At 27.1% G+C, this 27828-nt stretch overlaps 3 protein-coding genes and 1 non-coding gene across 4 annotated transcripts in view; 2 read left to right on the top strand and 2 right to left on the bottom strand.

Moving 5' to 3' along the window:
- The window catches only part of LOC123269518 (neuroligin-4, X-linked-like), a 166256-nt gene extending 153326 nt beyond the window's left edge, over positions 1 to 12930 (top strand). The window contains exons 8-10 of the mRNA XM_044735262.1: positions 1980 to 2253; positions 2701 to 2847; positions 11405 to 12930. Of these exons, the coding sequence (XP_044591197.1) occupies positions 1980 to 2253; positions 2701 to 2847; positions 11405 to 12204 (1221 nt within the window). The 3' untranslated portion in view covers positions 12205 to 12930. The remainder of the gene's footprint in view (positions 1 to 1979; positions 2254 to 2700; positions 2848 to 11404) is intronic.
- Positions 12931 to 14819: 1889 nt separating this feature from the next.
- On the bottom strand, positions 14820 to 18667 carry LOC123269571 (la protein homolog). The gene is made up of 6 exons (XM_044735406.1): positions 18289 to 18667; positions 17074 to 17424; positions 16775 to 16981; positions 16251 to 16484; positions 15132 to 15273; positions 14820 to 14899 (listed from the first exon to the last, which is right to left on the bottom strand). The coding sequence occupies exons 1-6, from the start codon at positions 18481 to 18483 to the stop codon at positions 14826 to 14828; spliced, it is 1203 nt and encodes a 400-aa protein (XP_044591341.1). The 5' UTR covers positions 18484 to 18667; the 3' UTR covers positions 14820 to 14825.
- LOC123275465 lies at positions 14973 to 15072 on the bottom strand. The gene has a single exon (XR_006511686.1). It is a non-coding gene; the product is annotated as a small nucleolar RNA U6-53/MBII-28 (small nucleolar RNA).
- A 6452-nt stretch (positions 18668 to 25119) lies between the features above and the next one.
- LOC123269590 (translationally-controlled tumor protein homolog) lies at positions 25120 to 27343 on the top strand. Its single transcript, XM_044735428.1, has 4 exons — positions 25120 to 25280; positions 25619 to 25877; positions 26527 to 26794; positions 27019 to 27343. Exons 1-3 carry the CDS (start codon positions 25253 to 25255, stop codon positions 26756 to 26758), a joined length of 519 nt encoding a protein of 172 aa, XP_044591363.1. The 5' UTR covers positions 25120 to 25252; the 3' UTR covers positions 26759 to 26794; positions 27019 to 27343.
- Positions 27344 to 27828: the final 485 nt, after the last annotated feature.

Consider the following 27828-nt stretch of genomic DNA (forward strand, 5'->3'; position numbering starts at 1 on the left):
CGACTCACTCTTATATGGACACACTTGAACCCTGAGTATCAACTCAACTCATATTTTATGACCATTCTAGTTTACAAAGTCGATCGATATAAGTTTATGAGATCTCCTTTTTAATACTAAGGATAAGATATGCACAGATAAAAAATTTAGAAAAATAGTCCAATTGAAAAGAGTATCTACCAAAAATCAGGAAATTTTTTCACTTTACACTGAGAGAAAAAATTTCTTTAGAGAATAAATAACCATTGTTGTAACGAAAAATTAATTTGTTGAAAATTTTCTATTACAACATCGGTCATTTTTTTTTCAGTATACACATTCTATTTTACAAAAGATAGTGTAAAAATAAATATTGACACTAACTTTATATAATTATAATTTATAATTACAATTATTTATAATTCATTTATTTAACCATTATATGAGTTCATAAAACTATTTTCTCTTAAGGTATAATAAAAGTAGTAAAGGTATATAATTGAAAATAACCTGACATTTTAGTTCATGCATTATGTTTGAAAGCTAAACGATAAAAGATCAAACATTTCATGATTTTTATATTCAAATGTCACGAGGACAAATAATAAAAAATTGTACGCTCGTTAACAGAGGAAAAAGGGTTTATTTTTAGTGAGTTGTGCTCACGGTGATTGAATCTATTGATCGAAAAAATATATATTTATAGAATAGCATTGCCATTAAAAGCGGACTCATGGAAAAAAAATAGATAAAAGTGTGTAAATGAAAACGATGTATTTCAATTATAACTATGAAATAAATACATGAGGCTGTCAAAGTTAATTTTGAATACATAATACACGTAAAACTGACTTTGTATCTGGTGAGTTCATTAAGCTTGTGTTGTATAAAAGGAAATGAAATGGTAAGAAACTAAAATGATGCAGACTAATTAATGCAACGTCAAGTTTTAAATTTGATTAGTTTGACGAGGATACTGTTAAGGTAAAAGATAAAAAGTGTACAAAGTCTCAAAAGACTGGAAAAATAATTACGATGTTTACTTCCCTCTAACATCTTAGATAATAAGAAAAATCAAATATTCTATAATTAAATTTAAAAATTAACTATAGGTTACTTTAATTAAATTTTATAAATTGAATACTTAATTAAATAAGTAAATAATAAAATCATAATTGTTAAAAATGTATTTTTCAATGATTCTATTGTGATTTAATAACTTAAAAAATCGAATTGGTACATTATTAAAATGATAAATATTTTTATAAAATAATTTTTTAAATTTCTAAATAAAAAAATTTTTTGCAGAGTTCAAAGTTGAAAATTTTTCAAGTCCAGTTTTTGACTTAAAAAATTTTTTGTACTGTAAAAAATTCTGTTTTATAAAATGGAAAGATCAAAACATTTGTTTATAATACAAAAATTCAGCTCAGAAAATTAGTCTACCAGTTGGATTGCCAAATAGATACGGAGAACTTCTATAGATTTAGATTTTTATCGAAAGTTATTTGCTCTAAAATTTGACAGTCCAATCTGTTTTCGACGTGCCAATAAGCTACTGAAATAAAATATAATAATTTTTATTTTGTGAATTTTTTTTTAATAAGGTTGATCTAAGACTTATTACTTTTATAATTGTGTTGAAAGTGTAGATAAATTTCTTCAATTAAAAGATGTCAGACAAAGTTGAAATTAATCTCTTCGACATTTGTCAATATCAAAATAAATTATTTTCTTACTTTTCTCGACAGCTGATAAACTTTTTTAACCGAATAAAATTCTAATTATCTTTAATTTTTCATAATAAATTTAAACAACTGTTCAAGTTATAAAGTTTATTGTTGACTTCAGTAATAAAAAATGGTACATTTATATACTGAAATTATTATATAAGTAAAAAAAATGAAAAAATAAAAAGCAAACTATTTAAAAGTAATCCTAGAAATTTAAAGAAAAAAAAATTATAAAATAATTAAAAGTTTTTTATTTTTTTGTTTCAGCGACTGGGTAGCGTACGTGGCGAGGATATACCATATATATTTGGATTACCATTGATATCCGGTGGCGCTTTTTTTCCTCACAATTACAGTCGTCAGGATCAAGGCGTCGCCGAAGCCATACTCACGTTTCTTACTAATTTTGCAAAAACGGGAAACCCCAATTTACCTCACAATATTGAGTCTGTTGATTACGGAACAGAAAGAGAAAAAGCTCGCTTCCGGGGACTTAATTGGGAACAATATGAAACCGAGTCACAATCATATTTAACGATAGGTGAAAAATCTATAATTAACTCAATGTACGTTTTGAGTTTCAGGCCTGAAAATTTTTTTATTCACTACTGTACAGTAATTTAATGTCGGTCTACTGTATAAAAATAATTGCTTGTTAAATGAATAGAGCGTGTTTTATTTTTTTAAAAAAATAAATAATCCGCTTTGTAAAAGAATAATATGCTTACAGTCTTTACTCTTTGATCGAATCATTTCACCCAGCTTCATTTTTTTATTTTTCTATTTACCTTATTCTCTGGTTTTTAAAAAACTGTTTCGCAACTTTTAAAAAGTTTGTTTTAATAATAGAAGCAACTTCTGTGTCTTCACTAATGCGAATTGAGAATAATTAAAAAATTTTTAAGCAAGTCTGAGACTCGGTACTTAATTCTATACTTGTTAAATTTATAGTATAATAAATAATTTATATTTTTATTTTTTGTTTTAGCACTGAAGCCAAAAATTAAAAGCCATTACAGAGGACATAAAATGGCTATGTGGTTAAATTTAATACCGCAGTTACATCAACCTGGAGATGAAGATGTGTCAATGAGACATCACCATTTTCGTGAGCATGGTGATCATTTTTACTCAGGTATTTTTCAAAATTTTTAACTTTTTTTAATTAATTTAACTTATAAGATAAAGTTGAAATGAACTTTGATTTTAACTTTATTAATTTTATAAATATATAATAAGGATTGAGGCTAAGTCAATATTTTATACAAATTATGTTAATGAAAAGATGTTTAATACAAATCAAAACCAAATTTATTGATCTCAGAACTGTTATAAATGATAACACGCTGAGAAATTTATGGTAATAATGACCATCACGATTGTACTGTTACCGTTATGATTATAATGGTCACCATCGTGTATTTAAAGACTTCAATATTGTTTTCAAATAGTTCTTTAGGTAGATATCTTCAGAACATAAAATTTTGCTATAAGGTAAAAGACCCCATTAGTGGCGCGTTTTCTCTCGATAAAAAAATGTTCTACTTGGAATAAAAATTAAAAATTTTTTTGATCAAAAGGTCTTAAAGATTAGAAATAATATATTTATTATTAAAATTAATGATTTAATTAATTGAATAAGTACCAAAATCAAAGAAAGTGTCAGTAATGGGGTCCCCGCCACTAATGGGGTCTTTTACCCTAGTATGTTTTATTTTTTTTTGCTTTTACCAAAAAACAGCATCAGCTCAAAATTTTATATAATATAACCGGGCTTGTCAATACGATTACGAGCTAATTCGGTCCATCATTTCGGTTCCAAAGTTGTGGGTGTTAGGAAAATTTTTTCATTTTCATTAAAATCAAAATTTTACAAGATTTTCTAAAATAACTTCAAAACTACAATTGATAACTAAATTCTGACAATTGAATTTTCATATAATAGTAAAAATATGAAAAATTCACGTGAGTATACTCAAATGACAGGTCTCGATAAGTGTAATATCGGAATGAGCTTACATCTTCGAAAATGTCAATAATTAAGAAATGGCATCGTATTTTATCACCTAATGATATTTTTCAAGATACAAGCTCATCTCGACATTACACTTATTGAGGTCTTTTATTTAAGTACCCACTTGAATTTTTAGTATATTTTATATATTACATATTTTTACAAATACCATATATATGAAATATATTAAAAAAAATGCCATGTGGGTACTCAAATGAAAGGTCTCGATAAGTGTCACTTCGGAATAAGCCTATTTTTTTCGAAAATGTCAATAATTAAGAAATGGCATCGTATTTTATCACCTAATGATATTTTTCAAGATACAAGCTCATCTCGACATTACACTCACCGAGACCTTTCATTTGAGTACCCATATGAGGTTGAGGTTATAATTGAGGATGGTTTTACTTGTATCACTGTAGAGTGTTTTACAAGGGAGGGTGGGGAATTATTGTCTCTCCACTTTTTTCTCCGCAATATAATCTCTCAACCCCGTCATTATAACTCTCAACCACTTTTTCGTCCCCACCCCCCTGCATGTCGGGATTTTTTCTTTCATGCCCGACACACATGTGCTGCGACTGTGGCCGGCTTACGCGTTATAATCAGTACCTGAATTTGCATTACGGTCTTAAATAGTATGGAGGTACTTCTATAATGACATTTTACCTCCATAACTATATGGGAAAACCACAGAAAACGCGACCGGTACAGAGGCTGGCAATGAAACGCACATATTCTTAGTTTATAATCATTGAAAAATATTAGTGCGCGCCGGAATCGAACCCTGGTCCCACTCTTTCGAAATGCAGGTACCGAGCCGATTAAGCTATTGCCAACCTTGAGTACCCATATGAATTTTTGATAGATTTCACATATATATATATATATATATATCTATATAAATAAAAATAAAATGCCGCATGTATGTCCACGCATCACTTGAGAATGACTGGACCGATTGAGCTAAATTTTGTTTTGTTGTCTTCAAAATTGTTAGGAGAAGGTTTGTATGTAAAAAAATTTTAAAAAAATCCTCCCTTAAAGGGGATTGCGGGGGCGTAAACAATGAATAATTCCCGTTCTTAAACTATAGCTCCTACAGTTCCCAAATTTGGTAGGAATCTTCTGTAAGAGATATAGAAATAATCTATGAACGCATTTTACGATAGCTCGCTCCACAGGGGATTGCGGGGGTGGATGTTAACAATGAAAATTTTTAACTTTCAAATTGTAGATCCTACAGACGGCAAATTTAGGTGGAATCTCCCATATGTGATGCGGAAATGATCTAAGAGCGGATTTTACAACAACCCACCCCCAATAAGGATTGCGGGGGTGGGTGTTAGAATGTTAACTTTTCATTTTCAAACTTTAACTTCCAGACTGTAACTACAGACTCAAAATTTAGTAGGAATCTTCGTGTATGATGTTAAGTTCAGCTAAGAGTGGATTTTATCAACTTCTAACGCCAAAGGGGATTGGAGGGGCGTTAGCTATGAAAAACTATAATGTCCAAAACAATAGCTTCTATGGAGTCGAAGTTTTGTAGGAATCTTTTATTTATAATGTAAAAATCATCTCGAATAGGATCTTACGAAATTCCTCCCTCATATAAGAGTGCGGGGGTATTAATTGTCAAAAAATTCATATTCTTCAAGTACAGTTCCTGCATATAAAATTTAAAAGAATCTCAAGAGATACAGGAAATTACAGGGATAGCCTTCAAGGTCAACCGATTTAAATATTTTTCTTATTCAATGATTAGATTTCAACTAAAAACGAATTTCGTGATAATTCAATTGATACGTAGGGCGTGTCAGAGTGGTGAGTAGAATGTAAAAAATGTTTTTGTTCATAAACTAGGACTTTTGAGACATGAAATTTAGGACATATCTATTAAAAACTTCAATAACATTTAATAAAAATTTCCTTACAACAATCGTCTCTTTGGCAGCGGGGAAAAAGTCATGGTAAGGTTTTCATAACTTAACATGACATGTAGTTATTCAGTTAACGGACTAAGAATATTTCATACATGTTATTTTTGCTGATCACATAACTAATTAATCGATTTTATGATTGCGGAAATGTAACGGTTGAAAATGAATGCATTTTTCAAACACTTGATTATTAATTTCAAGCCGATTAATAAAATCTATCATCAGTTTGTCAGTGCGCAAGAACTTTTTTATTGTTATTGTTTCAAAATACCAAGGAGAAGACGACCTGACTAAGGTCATCCAAGTTAATGAGATGTGGGACGAGCTATCTCACGTTCAAACCGCACTGACGATCATAAATAAATCGCCAGACCAGTCGTTGAAAATTTGCGGAATCAAATCGGAATTTCCCTGTTTCGGCGTGCATGGGAAATTATACGTCCTATGTTCGTGAATCAGAAAACCATCATCTTTATATATTTACGCACCGCAAAAAAGATAAAAAATGTAGTCCATCAAAAAACTTTAAATTGATTAAGAGTATAACTATGTTGCATTGAATGTAAATAAGAATTTTCTATTAAGTTTTGACTATACTTGTCACAAATATATGTAGGTGATACGAAGTTCACCGGGTCGTCTAGATATATATATATATATTAGGGTGTGCCAAAATGTAACTTCCGTGGAGAACCTTTTAAAGTGGAATTTTGAGTTCCACTTTTAACAGCAGCTGTGTTTGGGCATTTCCTGAGATATTTCGGGTTGAGAGAATTCATTTGATTATTTATAAGATTTTTAACAGGAGATTTAATTGGGCACTTCCGGCCAAATTTTGAATTTTCACCGGAAATATCCAAACTAAGCTTCTGTTAAAAAATTCTATGAAAATCAAATACATTGTCTTACACTAAAATATATCAGGAAATGCCCAAACGCAGCCCCTGTTAAAAGCGGAACTAAAAATTCCAATTTTAAAAGGTTCTCCACGGGAGTTACATTTTGGCTCACCCTAATAGATATATATATATATATATATATATATATATATATATATATATATATATATATTTGAAATTTTACCATCGTTTGATGATAATCATTACCATAAATTTCTCAGCGTGTAATGTGAAATATATACCGAACTTATTGGACTGTATATATCAAATTTTGTACATTCTCTTATATAATATGTATATTCTAATTTTAGATGCTTGATAGAGATTTGATATTAAACTAAAACGTCGATTGATCAATATAATATGTTAATTATTGACCTCGTTTACATTTCTGATAAATTTATATTAGATTATTAATTATAAATGGTTAGAATTAATTAATAATTATGTTTTATGCGTGTATGTTTAATAACAGAAAGAAAATGAATGCATAATTAAAATCCCAAGTTAATAACTCAAAAACTTGTTTTAAAAAAGAAATTTCAAAATTTTAGTAATTTATTAGTGTGCCTAAAATGTAATTTGTAAACCTAAATTATTTTGGAGCAGGATGAAATCTTCTTGAGACCCGAAAATTAATTCTTTAACGAAAAATTTTTTTTCCTTGTTATCGTTCTGGTTTGTACTTACAATTTTTTTTTTAACGAAAATCAGCGGTAAATTTTTAGTCAAGAAGCGAAGTTTGCAGAGAAAAAGGGGAATTACACTTAAATTATTTCATACATACAAAATTAAAGCTAATTGAATAATTACATTAACTATACAGGATCACTATGTAAATTGATAAAAGGTTACCGTTGCATAATATTAAATTAAATTTAATTGTCACAATTTAACTTATAATAACCGCTATAATATTAAATCATATTTTAATTTAATTAAATGTCATTCAAAATATAATTTTGATTTTATCAAATTACTTATTGTGGAGTACATTGGCTGTACAATGTTCAAAGACATACTGTTTGAAATTTAGTCAATATGAAACATTCATTTTTTATCAATATTATTAATCAAATTATAGTGGCTAATATATTTCACATCCCGCGCGTAATTAATTTCTGTACCATTTATTTGTTACTTTTTTCTGTACATATTTGCACAGAAAACACTTGTTTTAATTTACATTTTAAAATAATCATTTTTTAAATCTTAATTGATTTTTGAGATTGTCGTTACTAAATTATTAATCAGTTTTTAATCGATTTTTTATTGACAAATTAAATTTTTTTACTAATAAATTTATTGATAAATAAAAACTTATCAAAATTTTATAAATTAATTTTATTGTTAAAAATATAATTATCAAAATAAATTCAATATTTAACAATTAACTGTATAAAAGGTATTCCATACCAGATCACTTTTGACTCCGAGTCTTTACGATTTAGCCTAGAGTTTTTTTATCTCTTTCTACTCTATGAGAAACGGTTTTTAGAATTTTTTAAAATTTTTTAACCACCCCAAAAAAAGTTATAAATTTTTCAAAAAAATGGCTTTTTTATTTTCAAAAATTAATTTGCTGGGAATTTTTTTTCTCAAAATTTTTTGTTTCTATAATTACTTTTTAGAAAAAAATTTTGAGATGATAAATTCCTTGAAATTTTCACCTTTTTTTTTAATTCACAACTTCTTTTGGACTGAGTAGGAAAGTTATTAAAACTTTCAACTAAGTCGAAAAGGGTCGGGGTCAAAAGTGATCGATTTGGTACAGAATATTACTACGAAAAAATTTTCGATATTAGGTAGATTTCATAAAATCTATCTATTGCATTGGGCCTTGTGTCAAAATTTACATAGAAATTCATTACTAAATTAATTATTTAGTCGAGTAAGGCTAAAAAATGACATTGGTTTGAAAGTTTATATATGTATGTATATAACGCGCGACTTGTGGACACGATAACTCCCACAAATCCTAATGAATCTTCATGAAACTTAGTAGACTTATTCTACCGACAATTAGCTTGGATGAGTTCAAACATGAACTAAATCCATCAAATAGTTAAGAAATGGCAGCCATTTGAAACTTTCGAAAATGTATAAATCACGTGTTTGGTGACTTTACTAGGGAATAACTTTTCATTGACAAATGGTAGGTCGTTTTTTTGCATTTTACTCCAAAGCTTATGAAATTCTCTTTAATTTAACTTATAATCAATTTACTTTTCAACAATTACAACAAAAATTTCAGAAGCTGAATGTCATCTAAATCAGTTTCAGACAAGCACACAATACAACGCGGCTTGTGGATGCGATAACTCCCACAATCATCAGTGAATCTTTATGAAACTTGGTAGACTTATTCTGTAGACAATTAGCTCGAATGGGTTCAAAAATATGCTAAATCCATCAAATAGTTTAGAAATGGCAGCCATTTGAAATTTTCAAAAATGTAAAAAATTACCTGTTTGGTGACATTTACTAGGGAATAACCTTTCATCAAGTAATGATAAATCGTTTTTCTGCATCCCATTTTAAAGCTTATAAACTCCTTTTTAATTTCACCTATAATAACTTTACTTTTCATTAATTAAAGAAAAATAAGAATATTACTTTTCGATAAGAACATTATTTTTCAATAAAAAAAAACGCCATTCGGCCACACCCGAAATGAAAGGTAGATTTCACTGAATGAAATTCTTGATAGAATGACGTACACAAGTCGGTTGTACTACACATTGCCTAAAAATGTTTCAATTGCACTCTTAAATTTGAAAAAAAAAAACTAAAAATGGTCAAAATGTCAATGTTATAAACGTCAAATTGAAGGCGATTTTATGAGCTTTCACATGAATTTATCAAAAATTAGCAATCTCTTTTCAATCGAAAGTTATACAACAATAAAGTCACCGAAAACGTGATTTTCACTATTTTGATAATTTTGAGGAGCTACCATTTCTAAACTTATTGACGAATTTCGCTCATTTTAGGGCTCATGCAAGCTAATTGTCCAAGGAATCTATATACTAAATTTCGTTAGGATCTGTTAAGAATTATCGATAGAATAACATTCATAAGTCGGTTGTACTACACATTGCCTGAAAATGGTTCAGTTGCACTCTTAACTTTGATAAAATAACTAAAAATGGTTAAAATGTCAATGTTATATACGTCAAATTGAAGGCGATTTTATGAGCTATCACATAAATTTTTCAAAAATTAGCTATCTCTGTTCAATCAAAAGTTATATACCAATGAGGTGACCAAAAACGTGATTTTCACTATTTTGAAAATTTTAAATGGCCGCCATTTCTAAACTAATTGATCGATTTTGTTCATCTTCGAACTCGTTCAAGGTAATTACCCAAAGAATATGTGTACCGAGTTTCATCTAAATCCGTTAAGAATTGTAGACGCTATCGTGTCCACAAGCCGCGTTATATTACATATGTATATATGTATATATTCATAAATATATAAACTTTTGAACCAATGCTAATTTTGAGCTTTACTCGACTACATAAGAGATAAAATGACAAAATTCCGTGTGAATTCCGACACAAGAACCAATGCAATAGATAGATTTCTACGAAATCTACCTAAAAATGTAAGAAGCTGAATCCCTCGCGGTTTTGAGAATGCCGTAAAAATACCGTAATTTTTCGGCATTTATGCTCATGCCGTACATTTACCGTTATAATTCAGCAATAATGCGGTTAAACTATAGTTGTTTTGGCCAGTTTTTATACTGTAGTTATCCAGTATATATACTGCACTTATGCTGTACAGTTACCAAAAATATACTATACAATTACCGCATTAATGCCCAAATTTTACCCAAAAAATTCCAAATAATTACCGTAATAATACAGTAATTTTGCCGAATATTTTCTGACATAATGGACAATTATTAAAGATTTAGTTTTATTTTAGTTCACTTCTATGTTAGAAATGAATAAAATGAAAAATTTCAAATTTTGCTTTTTATTCTCCATCGCTACTTTGCAAAAACAAATACTGTTTTTGAATAAAAAATATGTAGAATATTATTTTTTAATTAGGTATTTAGCAGTAATTAATATAAAATAATACATATGTTAAGTAAATATATTCTAATTTTAATTTCAATTTTTAATTTCTCACTTAGAAAATTGAAAATTTTCTAAAATCGAAAAGTTATATTGTTTCACATATATAATTATATTATTTAATTTTAAATATGCTTATCGTAAGATGGACGGTGTGGCTTAATGTAAATAGAATAAGCAAAAAAACAGTATGGTATAATCCGGGTAGCTCAAATGGTAGAGTAGCCGACATGTCCCCAGGAGGTTCTGGGTTCGAATCCCAGTCTGAGCGTTATTTAATTTGACACCATTTTTTAAATATGTTTTTAATACAATCATTTTACCGCCTTATTACCGTAAATATGCCGCATTTTCAGCGTAAATATTCTAAATTTTTAGCGTAAATGTATCGCATTTTTACGGTAAATGTTCCGTAATTTTTCGATAAAAAAACTGACCAAAACAACCGAAAAAATGCTGAAAAAATACCGCATCAATACTGTATAATTGCGACATTTTTTCGGCATTTACAAAACCGCTAGGGATGCCATCTAAATCAGTTCTAATTATTTATAATATTCTTATCAGAACCATGGATTATATGAAATCTACCTTCCATCTTGACGGATGCCGAATGGCTTTTTTTTTTTTTTTGAATAGTTATTCGATTAATTAATTTCGAAGAAATACAAAATTTAATAATAAGAAATATTTGAGAAGCATATGTTAAAAAATTAAATTAACAAATAAAAAATTTATTTTATAGGAACAGTACGCGACGAATGGCATACACCAGTGCCGTTGTTTGATCCTACTAGAACCAGTACACTATCAACATCGTGTACAACCCAAACTGAGGATCAGATAACAGAAGATATGTCTGCAATATTGAATAACAATAACGAGGACGCGGAATTACTTCAAAGATTAGCATCGCGTCATTATTACAGCACAACGACCGCACTAGCAATAACTGTTGGTGTTGGATGCATCCTATTAGTTCTAAATATGTTGATATTCGCTGGTATTTACTATCAGCGGGACCGAGATAAAAAACGTGCTTCGACGTTAGGATGCATGGCTAACGGCCAAGAATCGTTACCCATGACGACGCGTCCGTCAATAAAGTCTATTGACAACAACAATCCAACGTCTGTTCAAGAGCCGCCTCCGTCTTACACGACCCTAGCTAGAAATACTAACAATTCTGTACAAAGTCAGCAACAAAAATTACTCCAGCAGCATCAGCAGCAACAAAATGAAATTGATAATAACATATCATTGTTGTTGAGTTCGGCTAATCAACAGATAAACAATGACAATGATGATAATGACAATGAAAATGACAATGATGATAATAATGACAGTGATATCAATAATGAACAGGTTATCAAAAATACCTTCATCAATTCATCAACTACGCATAGTAATAAAGACTTAATAATGCCTCCTAAACCACCGGTTAGAACAACAAGTTCATTAAGCACCAGTATGGGTGGTATAGGCGGTGTTAGTGGGGGCGGTACTATTAAAAAACGTGTGCAAATTCAAGAGATAACTGTATAGCATTAGGGGTTGCCCCAACCGGGCACGATTAAATCCAAGCACGTTACTTTTAATGAAGATAATAATACCATTGAAGATACACCCTTTTAATTTTTTTTTTATTTTTTATCCGCTATCAGATTCTAAATTAAAAACTATTGTTTTTATTTTTCCAACTGTTTGAGGTGGTACTGGAGATTTTATTAACTTAGTTATTTTTTAATATTTAAATTATTTTAATACGTGCTTGGGTTTTTAATTAAATGAAACACCGATCGGGTTATTATTTTTAAAATGAAAAAATTTTTAATGTTTTTTTGCTGTGGATTTAATTGCAGGAATGTAAATATTTAATTGAATGCCTGAAATTCTGTTTTTATTTGATTTCTTCTCGGAATAGTTAGTATTTAATTAACTACTGAGTAATTATTTACAATGCAGCGAATATATATTAATGTTTAATAACCCGGGGGTACTTCATTTAAATGGAAACATGTGAATACAATAAAATTTTTTATACAGTTATATATTAGTAGGTGATTATATGTTTGTAAAAAAATTAATATATTTATTATTTTATTTATTGTACTTCCGTGTTTCCGTAGTGATTTAGATCTATTGGAATATGTTTATGTTTTAAGTGCAAAAATGATCTATTGAAAATTGACACTTAAAACAGATTATTTTAATTATAAATACTTAATTGAATATTAACTCATCGACGCATTTTCACTGCCTTTAAAAAAAAATTTCATTGAATTGTAATACTTGTATAATTATAAATTTTTCATAGCTACCATCACTCAAATATTAATTGTAATTGTAATAGATATTATTATTATTATTAATTAACTTAATAAGAAAGTATCTTTGATAAATCTTTTATCAGTGACAAAAATAATTTACTAATGAGACTATTTCAAATGATTTTCGTTGTAGATAATAAATTAGATACATATAAATAAATATAAATAAATTACCCAAGATAAAAAATTTTATATTGTAGAATATTATGTGATAATTTCATTGTATTGCTGTAAAATTAAAGCGTGTTTTACATATTTTCTATAGTCACAAAATCTCTAACAGGAAAATTTGTTTAATTGTTTTATAAACTTTTATTAATCTAGCAAATTATACAGCATGAAGTTATTACATAATATAATAAAATAGATTATAAAGTATGAAATTTTCTAACTTGGACGGAAACAAATTTATTGAGTAGACGGAATAATTTTGGATGTCTCATAAATTTATATGAGGTGTTAAAAATTACTCCCAACTAAATTTACAGAACTGTCGAGTAACTGAATATGAAATTTAAGTGGATAGATGAATTTTCACAACAAATTAAAAAATAAAATATATTTATATTAAAAATAACTGCACGAACTTTTTACATGTAAACAATTAAATTAGTAAATGCGAATGAATGAAAATAATATAATGTAATAAGGGGCCATTCATTAATTACGTAAGGGCAATTTTGACCCCCCCCCTACTCCCATGTAAGTATATGTAAGATTTTTGGAACCCCCCTCCCCTTTCTTACGAGAGATTTTATTTTAATCTTCTAAATAATAAACTGTTATCATAAATGTTAGGAAAGGATCAGTTTCACTAAAACTTACAAGTCAACGTGGATCCATCATTTTTATTCTTTAACAAGTAATAATTTTTTTTAACAAGAAATGTTTTTTATTTTTTAAATAATAAAAATACGATAATACACGAAGAAATGTACTATAATTTTTTCTATAGAACCAAACATGGATAACAATAAAAACATATGAAATTTTAATAAATTATTTTTTTTTTAACAGCAATAAAAATTATTTAAATAAAATAAAAATTTGACTGTACACTTTAAAATTATGAAAACTATTTGGAATCCAAAATGAAATTAGATTTTTAATATTGAATTTTGATTCTCGAAATATTACGTAAGAATTAATTTCACCCCCCTTCCCCCCAACATAAGGACATGTAGAGATTTTCTTAACCCCCCGACCCCCTCAATACCTTTATGTAATTAATGAATGGCCCTTAACTGAATACGTATTTCTTATAAAAATCTTTAGATAAAAGTGAAATAAATTAATTACGGTCTCAATTAAATAAAAAATGAGATGTTAAAAATGCGTATACTAAACAATTGTATCTTTATGTGACACTTGTAATAGAAAATGACAACTATCAAGCAAAGAGTAAATCTAATAAGTAAAATTGAAATATTAGTACTATGATGATTAAAATAAAAGAATGGCGGGGTAATTAAATTAAAATATATCCTATTTTATAACTAAGACGCTTAATTTACTGTATAAAAATCGTGAAAATTCTTAGATAAATTACTATGGATGATTGTAAATTTTCTGGTACTACAATAAAAAAGAAAAAAGTTATCAATTTATAAATTTTTTATGTATTTTAAACATCAAAGAGCAAGTGACAAGTCACCGAAAATATATCTCACAATACGTTAATTAACTTAAATAGATTCTTGCATTATTTATAAATGCTGTCATTACAAATCCGTTTTTTATGTTTTTATATTAAACATAATCATAACAATCAGACAGTAGGAGGTAATGAGAAGATAATGTATATAGTCACTCTGTAAATAGTTTTATTTAAAGAAATTATTTAGCTTGTTTCTTCGAAGCAACTTCATCGTGTACTGGACTGCCGCCTCTCTTTTTACTTTTTCTGAATCCTAAATAAAATAAAGAAAGACAAAAAATTAATCGCTGTTTTATAATTTATTTTATAAATATAATTTTTTAGTAGATAATCAGTTTATTATTGAAGTGATTTCAACTCAGCGAGATCCTTATTAATAATATTAATAAGATCTCTCAGTATTAGCATGGCTAGGCATCACGTGAATTAATTTTTTTTTTAGTAATAAATTTTTATTTATATATGAATAATTAAACATATTTTACCTTTCTTGTTGTTGCGATTTTTCTTTGATTTATTGAAAGGCTTAGCCTTAATAAACAGTTCTTTTCTAACTTTTTTCAAATACTCTTCTTCTTCTTCACCTTCCAAAAGTTGGAATGTAATTTCGGAATCGTTTATTTTAATCTGTAAAATCAAATAAAGTCAATAAAAAGTTTGAAAAATCCAAAAGTGCACACCTCATAATCTCATTTTTCACAACAAAATTGATTAAAATAAAAGATAAAAAGCAAAATAATAAAAAACAGAAAACTCTGCTATGGTTTAGTGGTGCCATAACTCGAAGGTGAGAAAAAAAATACTATAATAAAATGTATAAATAGATATAAATCGATACTGCCATTCTAATACGTCGTATCCCACAAAATTTGACTAATTGACTTTTTTTGAAAAATGGAATCATAACAATATTATGCAAGTCATATTAAAATTCTAAAGGCCAAATAGTTTAATAACTATTTTTAAATAAATATTTTCATCTGTCAAATTCCATTTAATCAATGTTAAAAATGAATCGTTTTTACCGTTTGCTGTAAAATTTTTTAAATGTGGGATACGACGTATTAGAATGGCAGTATCGATATACAAAAAAATCCACATTCATATATTAGTTTTTTATAAATAATAATTCAACGACAGTAAATTGAACGCTCATATTAATTGAGAAAACTTTAGATAATAGAAAAAAAAAAATTATTCCGGTACGATCATTTTTTCGACCAATTTCCCTGCCACATACATCCATTCATACACGGACGTCCAGAAAAGATTATGTTTAATGTTATTATTTACTACGTTAAACAAAAAAATTGTTATTGAAATATATTTTATGTGCCTGAAAAATTATTTGAATTGATATAATTGCACTCATATTAACCTGTAAGTGCGATATAAATAAAAAATCAATTTCAGTTTCGAGAAAACTGCATTTTTTGAAATGTCAAAAGTAGAGCACAACCTCAACGCTTCGCTTATGAGGCGTGCAATAACGAAAATTTCTAATTCCAAAATTAATCTACTAAAATTCATAAAATCAAACCGCTCAATTATTTCATAATCAACCATTATCTAAAAAATTTTTTAAATCGACCAAATTATTTTACCTTTTTGTCAGTCATTTTTTCAAGAAGTGGTATCGCTGAATTTGCGCCTTGGAACCGAATCCAGCCAGTCTTTTGGCCATTTTTGTAATCAACAAACGATATTTTAGCTTCTTGTTCTAAAAACGATTGTTTAATTGCTTCCCATACAACACCGTCAGGCTTTTCAACTGTGAAATGTAAAACAGCGCCTTTAGGTAAATCAGTTTTCTCTGACTCGTCATCTTCATCTTCTTCCTAATTACAAAAATAAATTATTTATAAAAAAATTTTATACTTAAAAATACTATAACACTGATAAAAAAATTAAATTGACTCAAGAGCCAAAATCTTGAACCAAGAATACCATTTTGAAAAAAATGATTTTCTTGAGTCAAGAAAATAAATTCTTGACAAGAAAAATTTACTTAAATCAAGAATAATTTCTTGACTCGAAAATTTATTCTCTTGGTTCAAGATTTTGACTCTTGAGTCAAGTTAATTTTTTTTTATCAATGTACATAAAAACAAAAAAACTAAATGCTTACTGCTTCATTTTTCTTTCCCTTCTTTTCTTGACGTTCTTTGGTTTTCATAAGTTGGTAATCTTCACTCATCATTTTGATAAGCTCAGTATCTTTATATTTTAATGATTCCTTAGCTACCAGAGCTTTAGCATCATCGAGATTCTTAAACAATACAAATATTGAACCTTTGAACTGCAATTTTTGATTTTCATCTTTGTATTTTCTCATCTATAAATGAAATATTTATTTAAATTAATAAAAGAAATTATCAACTGTTTTTCAATTTTCTAACTAGCTGATTAATAATAAGTTCAACTTACAACAATGTTTTCAACAACACCAAAATCTTTGAAGAACTCCTTCAATTCTTCGAGTTTAATCTCTTGTGGGAATGATTTCAAGTAAACACTTCTAGCCGTTTGGGATCGCCGATACTCTTCATTGTAAAGCGGCAATGGCTTATCTACACGACGACGAATTTTTTTTTTATTATCAGATATTTCCATCAAGTCGCTCTGCTCAACAGCTTTCAATATGGTCTCAACATCATTACTCATTGCTGCTAACAATTTGAATTGCAACATAATAGTCATTGGAATCCATCCTTCGTCGAGTTTAATTTGTTCGATTAAGAATTTGTCACGTTGAAGGTTGACATCGCCGAAGTAAAACTGAATAACAAATAAATATTAATTAAATTAAATATTTTAAGATTAGTATATTTACATTTTTTTAAGCCTCAGCATGGAAAATATTATAAATAAAAAAAAAAAAAAAAAAGTAAAAATCAGACAATTATTAATGAAAATTAAAGATAATGAAATCAGCAGACAGACAATTTTTTTTTCATTTTATTACAAATCAATTATAAGAAAAAAATTTGCATCTTTAATTTCTTTCTAATTTTGAGATATAGGATTTTTTCTAGAAATTTTTTTATAATTGAGTTGGTATAGAAATTAAAAAAATTAACAGATCTGTTAATTTCAGTATCATAGAAAATTAATTGATTGCTCATTTCCGCATCATACATAGTCAGAAATTTTATATTTCTAAAATTAATATAATTTTATGTGAGTGTTTTCGTGATATTGAAATCAACAGAAATCTTGAAATTTTTTAGATTTTTATAATAATTAAATTATGAAAAATAAATTATAAGTCCAAATTTTCAAAAATATTTTATGAAAATTAAGTTAGCCGAAATCTAAAAATTTTTACTTTTTTTTTTATTTAAAAAATTATCACAGAAAAATAAGGAAAAAAATTTCATTTGTAAAAAACATGGAAAAGTAAAAGAGAATTTTTTTTTCAATATTTTTTTGATCCAATTTAATAAATGAAAAAAAAATAAAAAATTAGAAACGACGGTTAACTTCAGTATTATAAATATTTTTTTATTGTAATTAGTTTTTCATAAAAATTTTAGAAATTGTCAAGAGTCTGTTAATTTCAGTATCATGTGTTATTCATAAATTCTGAAATAATATAGGTTATGTTGAAAATAAAACGTTTTATGATAATCATATAATTACCTCAATTTGATTTTTTATTTTTTCCAATAATTCTGGTGATGCATCAACAGATTTATTCTCCTCAGCTTTCTTTTCTTCATCTTTGTTATCAGTTGCATTTTTATTACCGCTAGTATTATTGCCATCAACGTGTTCTTCTACCGGCATTTTGGTTTCTTCGGTGGTTTTCTCACTGTTTTTTTCAACAACTTCCATTTTTATTATTTATTTAATAAATAAATTCTTTTAAGAGAAATTAAACTGCAAAAACAATTTGAATCGCGCAATTAATATATATTTAAGCAATAAATATTACAACGTGCTACGCGACGCAATATCAGAAAAAATGGTCACAGGTGAAGATTCGATTCAATGCTTCCCAATACTATTGAGAAACACAACGACGCGAGCATTTAGAAATGGCCGCCTCTATTCCGGAAACTGCGTTGTAAGCAGAATTTTTTTTCTCTAAGATTGTGGCGCTGTTACTATTTTTAAATGCTTAAATGCTATTGGAGAGTTAAGGAATAACTTGAATATCATTGGCTCAGAAAATATATCTCTAGATTTGTGTATAGTAAAATTAATAAAATGTTAGTTTTGACCAATCAGAGCACTTCTGTAGATCTTTTTATTTTTTTTCTCTAGATTTTTGCAAACACGTGATATTTATATTTTTTTTTTTTTTTTATGGGAAATCATCTAATGAAAAAATTTTCATTGAAATATGCAAAAAATTACAAAATAAGATATGCTTATAAAAATTTCTTTCTAACCCGAGAAAAAATATTTATATATAATTATATATAAATTGGTTATATATGATTATATATGAAAAATGGCCAAATATAACCATATCTAATCATATATAATTATATATGATAATATATAACAATATTTAATTATATATTTATTACATCTAATTAATTACTGGGTTAATTTTATGGATAGAGTATTTAATATGGTCCTACGCAATTCTCTGTAACCAATTAAAATGCAAAAAAAAATATCTAGCTATAATTTTACGGCTATAACACCAGCGGTCACCCATCCAACTATTAACCCTGCTCAATGCTGCCTAACTTTAGTGATCTTGAAGTTCCTGTCTTCTGTGCTGCTGTCTTAGATGACAATGATTCTATGATCTACATAATGTATCATATGGGTTTATCATAAATATAATATAAAAATTGATTTTAAAATATATTTAGATAGTCATAATTCATAATTTATTTATTTGACCGAATCTCATTATAATATAACACTTATTTAAATAATAAAATAAATAATGATTTTACTATTAGGTAGTAGCAGAGCAGACCAAAACATCTCATAGGAAATGTAACAAATTTTGTATTTCAGAATTATTTAAACGTAATTATAAACATCATTTTATACTTTTTGTGATTACCAAAAAAAAATTTTTTTTCAAAGAAAAAATTTTTATATATGTTAATTATATATACTTATATATAATTATATATGGGATTATATATAATCTTGGATGGCTGATGCATATTGCTCCATATATAGTCATATATAATTATATATGATTATATATGACCTCATATACAATTCCATATATAATCATGTATGATTATATATAATTATATATGGAACTATATATAATCTTGCTTGGCTGTATATTGCTCCATATATAGTCATATATAATTATATATGATTATCCTCATATACAATTCCATATATAATCATATATGGTTATATATAATTATATATGGAACGATATAATCTTGCTTGGTTGTATATTGCATCATATATAGTCATATATAATTATATATAATCTTATATACAATTCCATATATAGTCATGGATGATTATATATAATTATATATGATTATATATAATTATATATGATTATATATAATTGTATATAATTATATATGTGATTCCATATATAATCATATATAGTCATATATGATTATATAGAAACATTTTTTCTCGGGAACATCATACATCCATTCTTTAAAAAATTTAAATTTTCTCTAAGGGCCAATATTTCAATCCAAGATAAAATTTTATCCAGGATAAAATTATTATTGCCAGTATATTTATATATATGAAATATATAGATCTTGCTATTGATTGGATTGTATCATACTTAAAAGATAGGCTGCAAGCAATTAGAATTGATAATTCTGGTATATCAGACTGGAAAGAAATTTCGAGTGGTGTTCCGCAGGGCAGTGTCCTTGGACCACTACTTTATTCCATTTATGTTACAGATTTGGGTGTATTACTTAAGCGCTGTAAGCACTTGTTTTATGCTGATGATTTAGTTGTATATTTAACATGTAAACCTTATGATATAGAAAGCTCTGTAAGAATTCTGAATGAGGAAATTGCTATAATTCTGAAGTGGTGTATTATAAACGGTCTTAAACTAAATCCTAACAAAACAAAGGCAGTGATTTTTGGATCAGCACAAAAATTGGCTGATGTTCAATGTGAAGTGATTCTAAATATAGTTGTAAATAATACTATAGTTGACTATTGTAAATCAGTAAAGTATCTAGGAGTCATACTTCAAGACACTCTAACTTGGTCCTTACAAATTACTGAGGTTTGCAAAAGTAGCATGAGAGTACTTGCACAGTTAAAGATGAATGGAGATGTTTTTTCATTGCCTGTTAGGAAAAGATTGGTCACTACTCTAATTTATCCTATTTTTGATTATTGCGCGGCTATTTATACTGATATTACAGGTCAACAACAGACTAGACTTCAGAGAAAATTAAATGCTTGTGTACGATACATTTTTAAAATATCAAAGTATGAACATGTTACTCAATATTATACTGAGCTTCGTGGGCTGACACTTAGTTCTAGGCGTAAATTTTTCTTAACGTGTCTTATTTATAAAGCATTGTATCTTAATCAAAAGCCTCTAATTAGGCGAGACTTAGAAATTCTTGAGCCTCGCCTACGCCGAGGAGATATTCGTCAAGACTATCTTGAGTTACCGGTTTATCATTCAGCGAAGTATGAAAAATCATTCTTGATATCTGCGGTTAAAATCTGGAATCAATTACCAGCTGATTGTACGACGTTACCAACGTTTATGGAGTTTCGAACTGCTTGTTATGAATATTTTTTACAATCTGATAGATCATAATATGTATTCATTGTATTAGAATTTAGTGATGATTGAGTGATTGAGTGACTGAGTGTTAAACACACTACATTATATATACTACTTTATATATACTACTTAACACACTACTTTATATATTATATTAAGATTTTTTGTATCAATTTTGGATGGCCGCAAGGAGTTTTGACTTCATGGCCAATTAAATAAATAAATAATAATAATAATATAGATATATTTTATCATTGGATGAAATTTTATCCTAAATTGAAAAATTGGCCCTAAATAATTTATTTACAATATTTTCTAAACTCTTGAACGATTATAATCTTTTTCCAGATTGAACTATTCAATCCAGGATATTGTATTGAACTTTTGTTAAAGAATATTTAGTAAAATAATAATGTATCCGTCAAAACGAATACAACAGCAAAGTTTCATTAAAATTATGAAAAATTTTCATTTGAAAATCTTATGTATGGATGAAAATGATAGCTTTTATTTCATTAGATTTAACGTGCTTTTAACAGAAATTGAATAAATGACGGCGTCCAAAAGTTATTTAGAAAAAAAGAAGTGATATTGTTTTTATCAAATTAATAATTGTTTTTTTTTTTTTTTTTTTTTTAATAGGTATTCATTAAACACAAAAAAAGTAATAGAAATTCTTTGTTTATTTTTCAGTTTCAAAATTGATATTTAAAAATTAAAAATTACAAACTTAATAAATTATAATTAAAAAAACTTCAAAATACGCTTTAATGGTAAATTAAATTAAAAAATAAAAAATAAACAATAGTTTGAAAAACTCAAAAACACGCTTTAATAGAAAACTGAACTGAAAAGTAAAAAATAATTTCAATAAATGACATTAACAATAAAATTATTTTATCATAAAAAAGCGTACAGGACGTTTGATGTTCATTGTTGTAAATCGACGTTCTAATTAGCAAATTGTCTAACTCCATTTTAGAGAATTTTCCATTTGTACGATAAAACAATTAGTTTAAAATGTATTATCACTTTAAAAAACCATTTAATATCTATTAGAGATATAATATTTTAGTTTGAATCATTCAAATAATTTATAATGGAACTATTGCTACATTAAAATGTTAAAAAATCACCCTCTACAAAATAAGGAGTTAGACCAATTGCTAATTAGACCGTCGAAATATTTTATTGACAGATATTGGTAAACGTAATTTTTATAAAAATATCTTAAAAAACACCCTACACTTTTTTACAACAACATAAAATGTTTTCATGTCTCTACTCTTTTTTTTTAATTTATTGAAAATTATTTTCTACTTTTCAGTTCGATTTTCTATTAAAGCGTATTTTTTAGTTTTTTAAACTATTATTAATTGTTTTTTTTTTTTTTTTTTTTTAATTGCATATAAATAGAGCGAGCTCTTAGTAAATTTATTTATTTATTTATTATTTAATTTCAATGCCAACGCAGTATAGCCAGATGGCAAAAGTATACAAAAAGAGTTACAATAAAAGTACACGTATGACTAATGAAAATATAAAATTTCAAAAATATTAGATATTAAGAATTGATCGTTTTTCTTTACTTTATTTTGGAATACAATTATGACAAATACAAGAAAAAAAAATAAATTTGAGTATAAAAACTGAGCATTAAAAATTTAAGAATTAAACTCAGTGGTACAAATTATACAAATTATAGAAGATGATAATCTGAGATGATCTAGAACGATAAACTCATGTAACAGAAATGTGTAAATGAATATCAAAGGTTTTAAAATTAGGATTCATTGTCTTCTTTAAAAGTTTGAAATTAAGATTCATTATCTCGTTCACGTTTCATGAAGAATTCAAAAGTACTAGTTTTAAAAGAATTTAAGCTAAGTGAATTTGTGACTTCAAATGGTAATTCCCTCCAAATTCGGATCGCAGAAACTACGCTAAGGAATCTACACTAGGAAACTACACTAAGGAATGTTCAAAAGTAGTAGTTAAGAAGTTTGGCATTTTAAAAGACACATTGATTTGTTTAGCAGCAATTCTTTCCGATCTTCTAATATCTGTGGATTCTTCAACGAAGAGACTTCTAAGGAACTTTGGTTCACCTGATTTTAGAAGTTTGTAGATGAAGCACGCTAACGAGTACATTCGTTTAGATTTAACCGTGAGCCAGTTTAATGAATACCTGTAGGGAGGGATATGTTCATCTCGTCTTAAATTAAAGATGAATCTGATGGTGTTGTTTATAAGACGTTGAAGTTTGTAGTCTAGCCTTTTGGATAAGTCAATCAAAACTATGGAACAGTATTCAACAATTGGAATTATGGTAATTCATCTACCAACGCTTCAAACTAGGCTAAATGAGCTAAGTAAATGTTTATGTTTAGGTTTAGAATATTTATTGATGAATTTGTAACATTGAGTTTATCTCTAGATTGCTATGAAATACTATTTAGGTCATCTTCAGTATTAATGACTATCTTAGGAGAGTCGTCATTTTTTTTAGCATAAACATTGCCAAGGTAAGTCCAGACATATTTGATTTTTAATTGTTTAGCTCTGACTTTAATCTTCTGTAAAAATTTGTAGAGATCAGGATGTAGGAATTCAGAGATGTAAATAGGTTTGTTGTGATTAGTATGAGCATTCGTGTTTGAGATATCCTTGACAAGAAGTTTGGGAGATCGACGCTTTACATCAATAATGTGATCGCATATGTCAGCAGATTTTAATTTTAATATAAGGGACCGAGACGTTGATGTAGAGTTTGATTCACTTTGCCTCCTATTTGTGTTAAATACTCTGATAGCCAGGATGTCATTCGTTAGACTTACGATATTTAATTTCTGGAAAATTTGCTCGACGATTTTTTCATTTGATCGTTTATCATTTGAGTCATTAGGAATCCCAGATATCAGTATTTGAGATGACATGCGATTCCCAGTAGCAAGCAGTAAATGAATAAATTATCAATCACATAATATTGGATTTCATTGAACAGGAAATCGAATAAACTATTCATTGTTAAATGCTCAATTTAAATGGAATTGCGGTTCTATCGTTTTGAATCAATTCATCACAAAAAAAATTAATTTTGACTAATTTTTAGTTTAACAAGATCCCATAATTTTTTTGTATCAATCAAAGTTATAAATTTTTTAAAAAAACTTTAAATATTTTTAAATCCTGATTTAACTATAAATTTAACTATAAATTTTTGAAATAAACAATTTTATCTTTCCGGTTTAATTCACCCTAACATTAAGCGTAAAATTTTAATTGGAAATTTATCTAACTTAGAATATTGAAGACATAAGATACATTGTTCTGTCCGGAAATAATATGCTGTTCAATAGTAATTTTAAAAATTAAAAGAATTGCAATTAAAATACAATTTAACCTGAGTCTTAAATTTAATCTAATAGTAATTACAGCATTTAGTTACTATAGAATCATTGAAAGGAATTATCCTAGTATCAGAAATCAGGTAATAAGCTTTTAAACATAAAATAAAACCCTCCGAAAATTTTAGTACATCAGGTATACATTTTTCTTCTTTCAGAAATATATAGGTATGCAATATAAAAGTATTTCTTAATTGAAATTTTAGCCCCGCCTTGAAAAATAAAATTTAAGAATTCATAATCAAGTAGTTACTTACTTTAACCACTAGACGTCGCTAGCTTTTTCCTTCCCCTTTGAACCCCCTCCACCTTGGGCTAGTGACGAGTATTCATTGAGCGGTAGAGGATAAAACTCTCGATAGTTGGATTCGGTGGCCATTTTCGATCATTCACTCGAGCGTTCCTTTCCGGTCGGTCCTAGTTAGTGGTTGTGTCTTACTAATTTTAGCTGAAACATAATCTTTCTCCATCTTCCATAATGAAAATTTACAAAGATATTATTAGCGGTAAGTTTATTTATTCAATAGTTAACTATTAATATTAATTATTATTTTTTTTATTAACTTACTCACCATGCGTGCGATTAATTTTTAAAAAATTACCTAAGAGGCTATCATATAATTTGAGATATCTTATTTAAATAGCAAATGATAGTAATTTTATCTTTGTTTAATTTATCTCTTATCTTTGTTCAATTTATTTTAATTAAATTAGATTTTACATAGATTTAAGTTTGCGTTATATTGCAGATAAAAATCATCCTAACCCCACCATATGGAGTTTCATGATTTATTTTATTGTGATTATAATATTGGTTACTAATTGTTGAATTTTTATTTTTTAGGAGATGAGTTGTTCTCAGACTCATTCAAAATTAAGTTGATTGATGACGTCCTTTATGAAGTGTACGGCAAGCTTATTATGAGGAAGCAAGGCGAAATCCATATCGACGGTGCCAACCCCTCAGCTGAAGAAGCCTCTGAAGGTACCGACGAAGCATGTGAATCTGGTGTCGATATTGTGTTGAACCACAGATTAGTTGAATCTTATGCTTTTGGAGACAAAAAATCATATACTCTTTACCTTAAGGATTACATGAAGAAGTACGTATTTTAATTATGAAAATTAAGTTAGCAGACATCTGAAAATTGAAAAAATGTTTTTTTATTGAGAAAATAATTACAAAAAAAAAATTTTAAAAAATTTGAAAAACTATATGTGCAATTTAAAAAAAAAATATTTTTTGGTTCTAATTTAATTGATGGAAATAAATCTAAAATTTAAAAATGTCAGCTAATTTTAGTATCATATTTTCATTTCATTGAAATTAGCAGACACTTGTCAATTTTTTTATTTTTCTTTAAAAATAAACTAGGGTTTAGAAAATTATTTTTAAAAAATTGTACTTATAATTTTTTAGAATCTTTAAATACTGTAATTTATTTTTTAAAAAATTCTAAAAATTATCACGTCTCAATTTATGACACTGAAGTTAACAGACGTCTAAAAATTTTTGATTTTTTTTATTAATTAAATTACAACTAATAAGATATTTCTAAAAAGTTGCACTCATAATTTTTCAAGTTTTTTATAGGTGAAAATTTTTTTTAATTGTTTAATTGAAATTTTTTCAATAAAAAATTTCTAAAAATTTTGAAATGTTGGCCAACTTCATTTTCATATTATATTTTAGTTTTTCGAATTATTTTTTTATTCAATGTATATTTAATAAATTATTTTAATTTTTTTTAGAATTGTTGAGAAACTCCAAGAAACTAAACCCGATGAAGTAGAAATTTTCAAAACAAATATTAACAAAGTCATGAAGGAACTTCTTGGCCGGTTTAAGGAATTTCAATTCTTCACCGGTGAATCCATGGATTGCGATGGTGCTATTGGCATCATGGAATATCGTGATATAGACGGAGTATCAACCCCGGTACTCATGTTCATCAAGCAAGGTCTTGAAGAAGAGAAATTCTAAATCAATGTTAGCTAATCGAATATTAATACAAAATTTGTAAGTTTCATTTTTTTAATTAATTATTTTTGTACTTCACATGATCATTCGTGGATTTAATTTTTTAATAATTTTATTCGCTGCACACTCATGTGAGATTAAATTTAGTCATTTTTCCTGTTGCAATAATTACTTTGTGACATCAAGAATAACTATACATAATTTTATTATTCTATATTTCCATTATAGACACTTGATAATGATTGAATAATTTTGTGTTTCAGATAAATTGGAACAATAACTGCAAATATGCTGCCGTCATAAGAAGTAAATTTAAATGGCTAAATTGCTTATCCCCTATTCAATTTATTTATAATTATTTTAATTTTTTATTATTTTATGTGTAATTGTCAAATCCTCATTATTTCAAATCAAATTTTTATTTTGGATGAAATTAATGATTGAAAGTAATTGTTTATTATATATAAGTAATTATAAAAAAGTATGTAATTGTAAAAAATGGAAGATGGGAAAGAAATATCGCAGTTAACTCCTAATAATACTTCCTCAGTTTTTATATTTTTTAGTAAATTGATATACTTAATCGAATTGGCTATACTTATTTACGTAATTGACTGGAAATTTTTTTTTTTTTTTTCAACTAATAAAATCAATAAATTAATGTTTTTGTAAGTCTGTTGTTTTCATTTAACCATACTTCGTTGGTTTTGTCAATTATTTACTTACTAGAATAATTTATCAAACTATTACATAAGTAAATATTATTTTCTACTACAATTTTAACGCTTGGTTTCTTCGCTAAATTCTATAAATTTTATTATTAATATTATAAGGGAACACCATTGTGACGATCGAAAAAAAGACGTGATTTTCGAGAATTTTTTTGACAAGGAAAATAGATAGATTGCTTTATTATGCCAAGGCCGAATGGCAATCTTATAAAAATATACATACAGAAATAGATAGATAGATAGATAATAATTTTATTGGATTCTGGAGCCTAAGCTCCCTCAGAACCATCATCAAATATACATTTACAATTAGTGTATGAAGTACAGAGTTTTAGATACATA

Source organism: Cotesia glomerata, linkage group LG1 (assembly GCF_020080835.1).
Source record: "Cotesia glomerata isolate CgM1 linkage group LG1, MPM_Cglom_v2.3, whole genome shotgun sequence".
Taxonomy (NCBI): domain Eukaryota; kingdom Metazoa; phylum Arthropoda; class Insecta; order Hymenoptera; family Braconidae; genus Cotesia; species Cotesia glomerata.

Bases quoted from the DNA above. Each gene is read 5' to 3' on its own strand.
- LOC123269571 (XM_044735406.1), bottom strand. From the start codon at position 18,483: ATGGAAGTTGTTGAAAAAAACAGTGAGAAAACCACCGAAGAAACCAAA. The intron at 16,982-17,073 runs GTAAGTTGAACT...TTTCATTTATAG, and splicing joins GTGTTGTTGAAAACATTGTT to ATGAGAAAATACAAAGATGA. The intron at 15,274-16,250 runs GTAAAATAATTT...TTGATTTTACAG, and splicing joins AAAAAATGACTGACAAAAAG to ATTAAAATAAACGATTCCGA.
- LOC123269590 (XM_044735428.1), top strand. From the start codon at position 25,253: ATGAAAATTTACAAAGATATTATTAGCG. The intron at 25,281-25,618 runs GTAAGTTTATTT...TTTATTTTTTAG, and splicing joins TTACAAAGATATTATTAGCG to GAGATGAGTTGTTCTCAGAC. The intron at 25,878-26,526 runs GTACGTATTTTA...AATTTTTTTTAG, and splicing joins CTTAAGGATTACATGAAGAA to AATTGTTGAGAAACTCCAAG.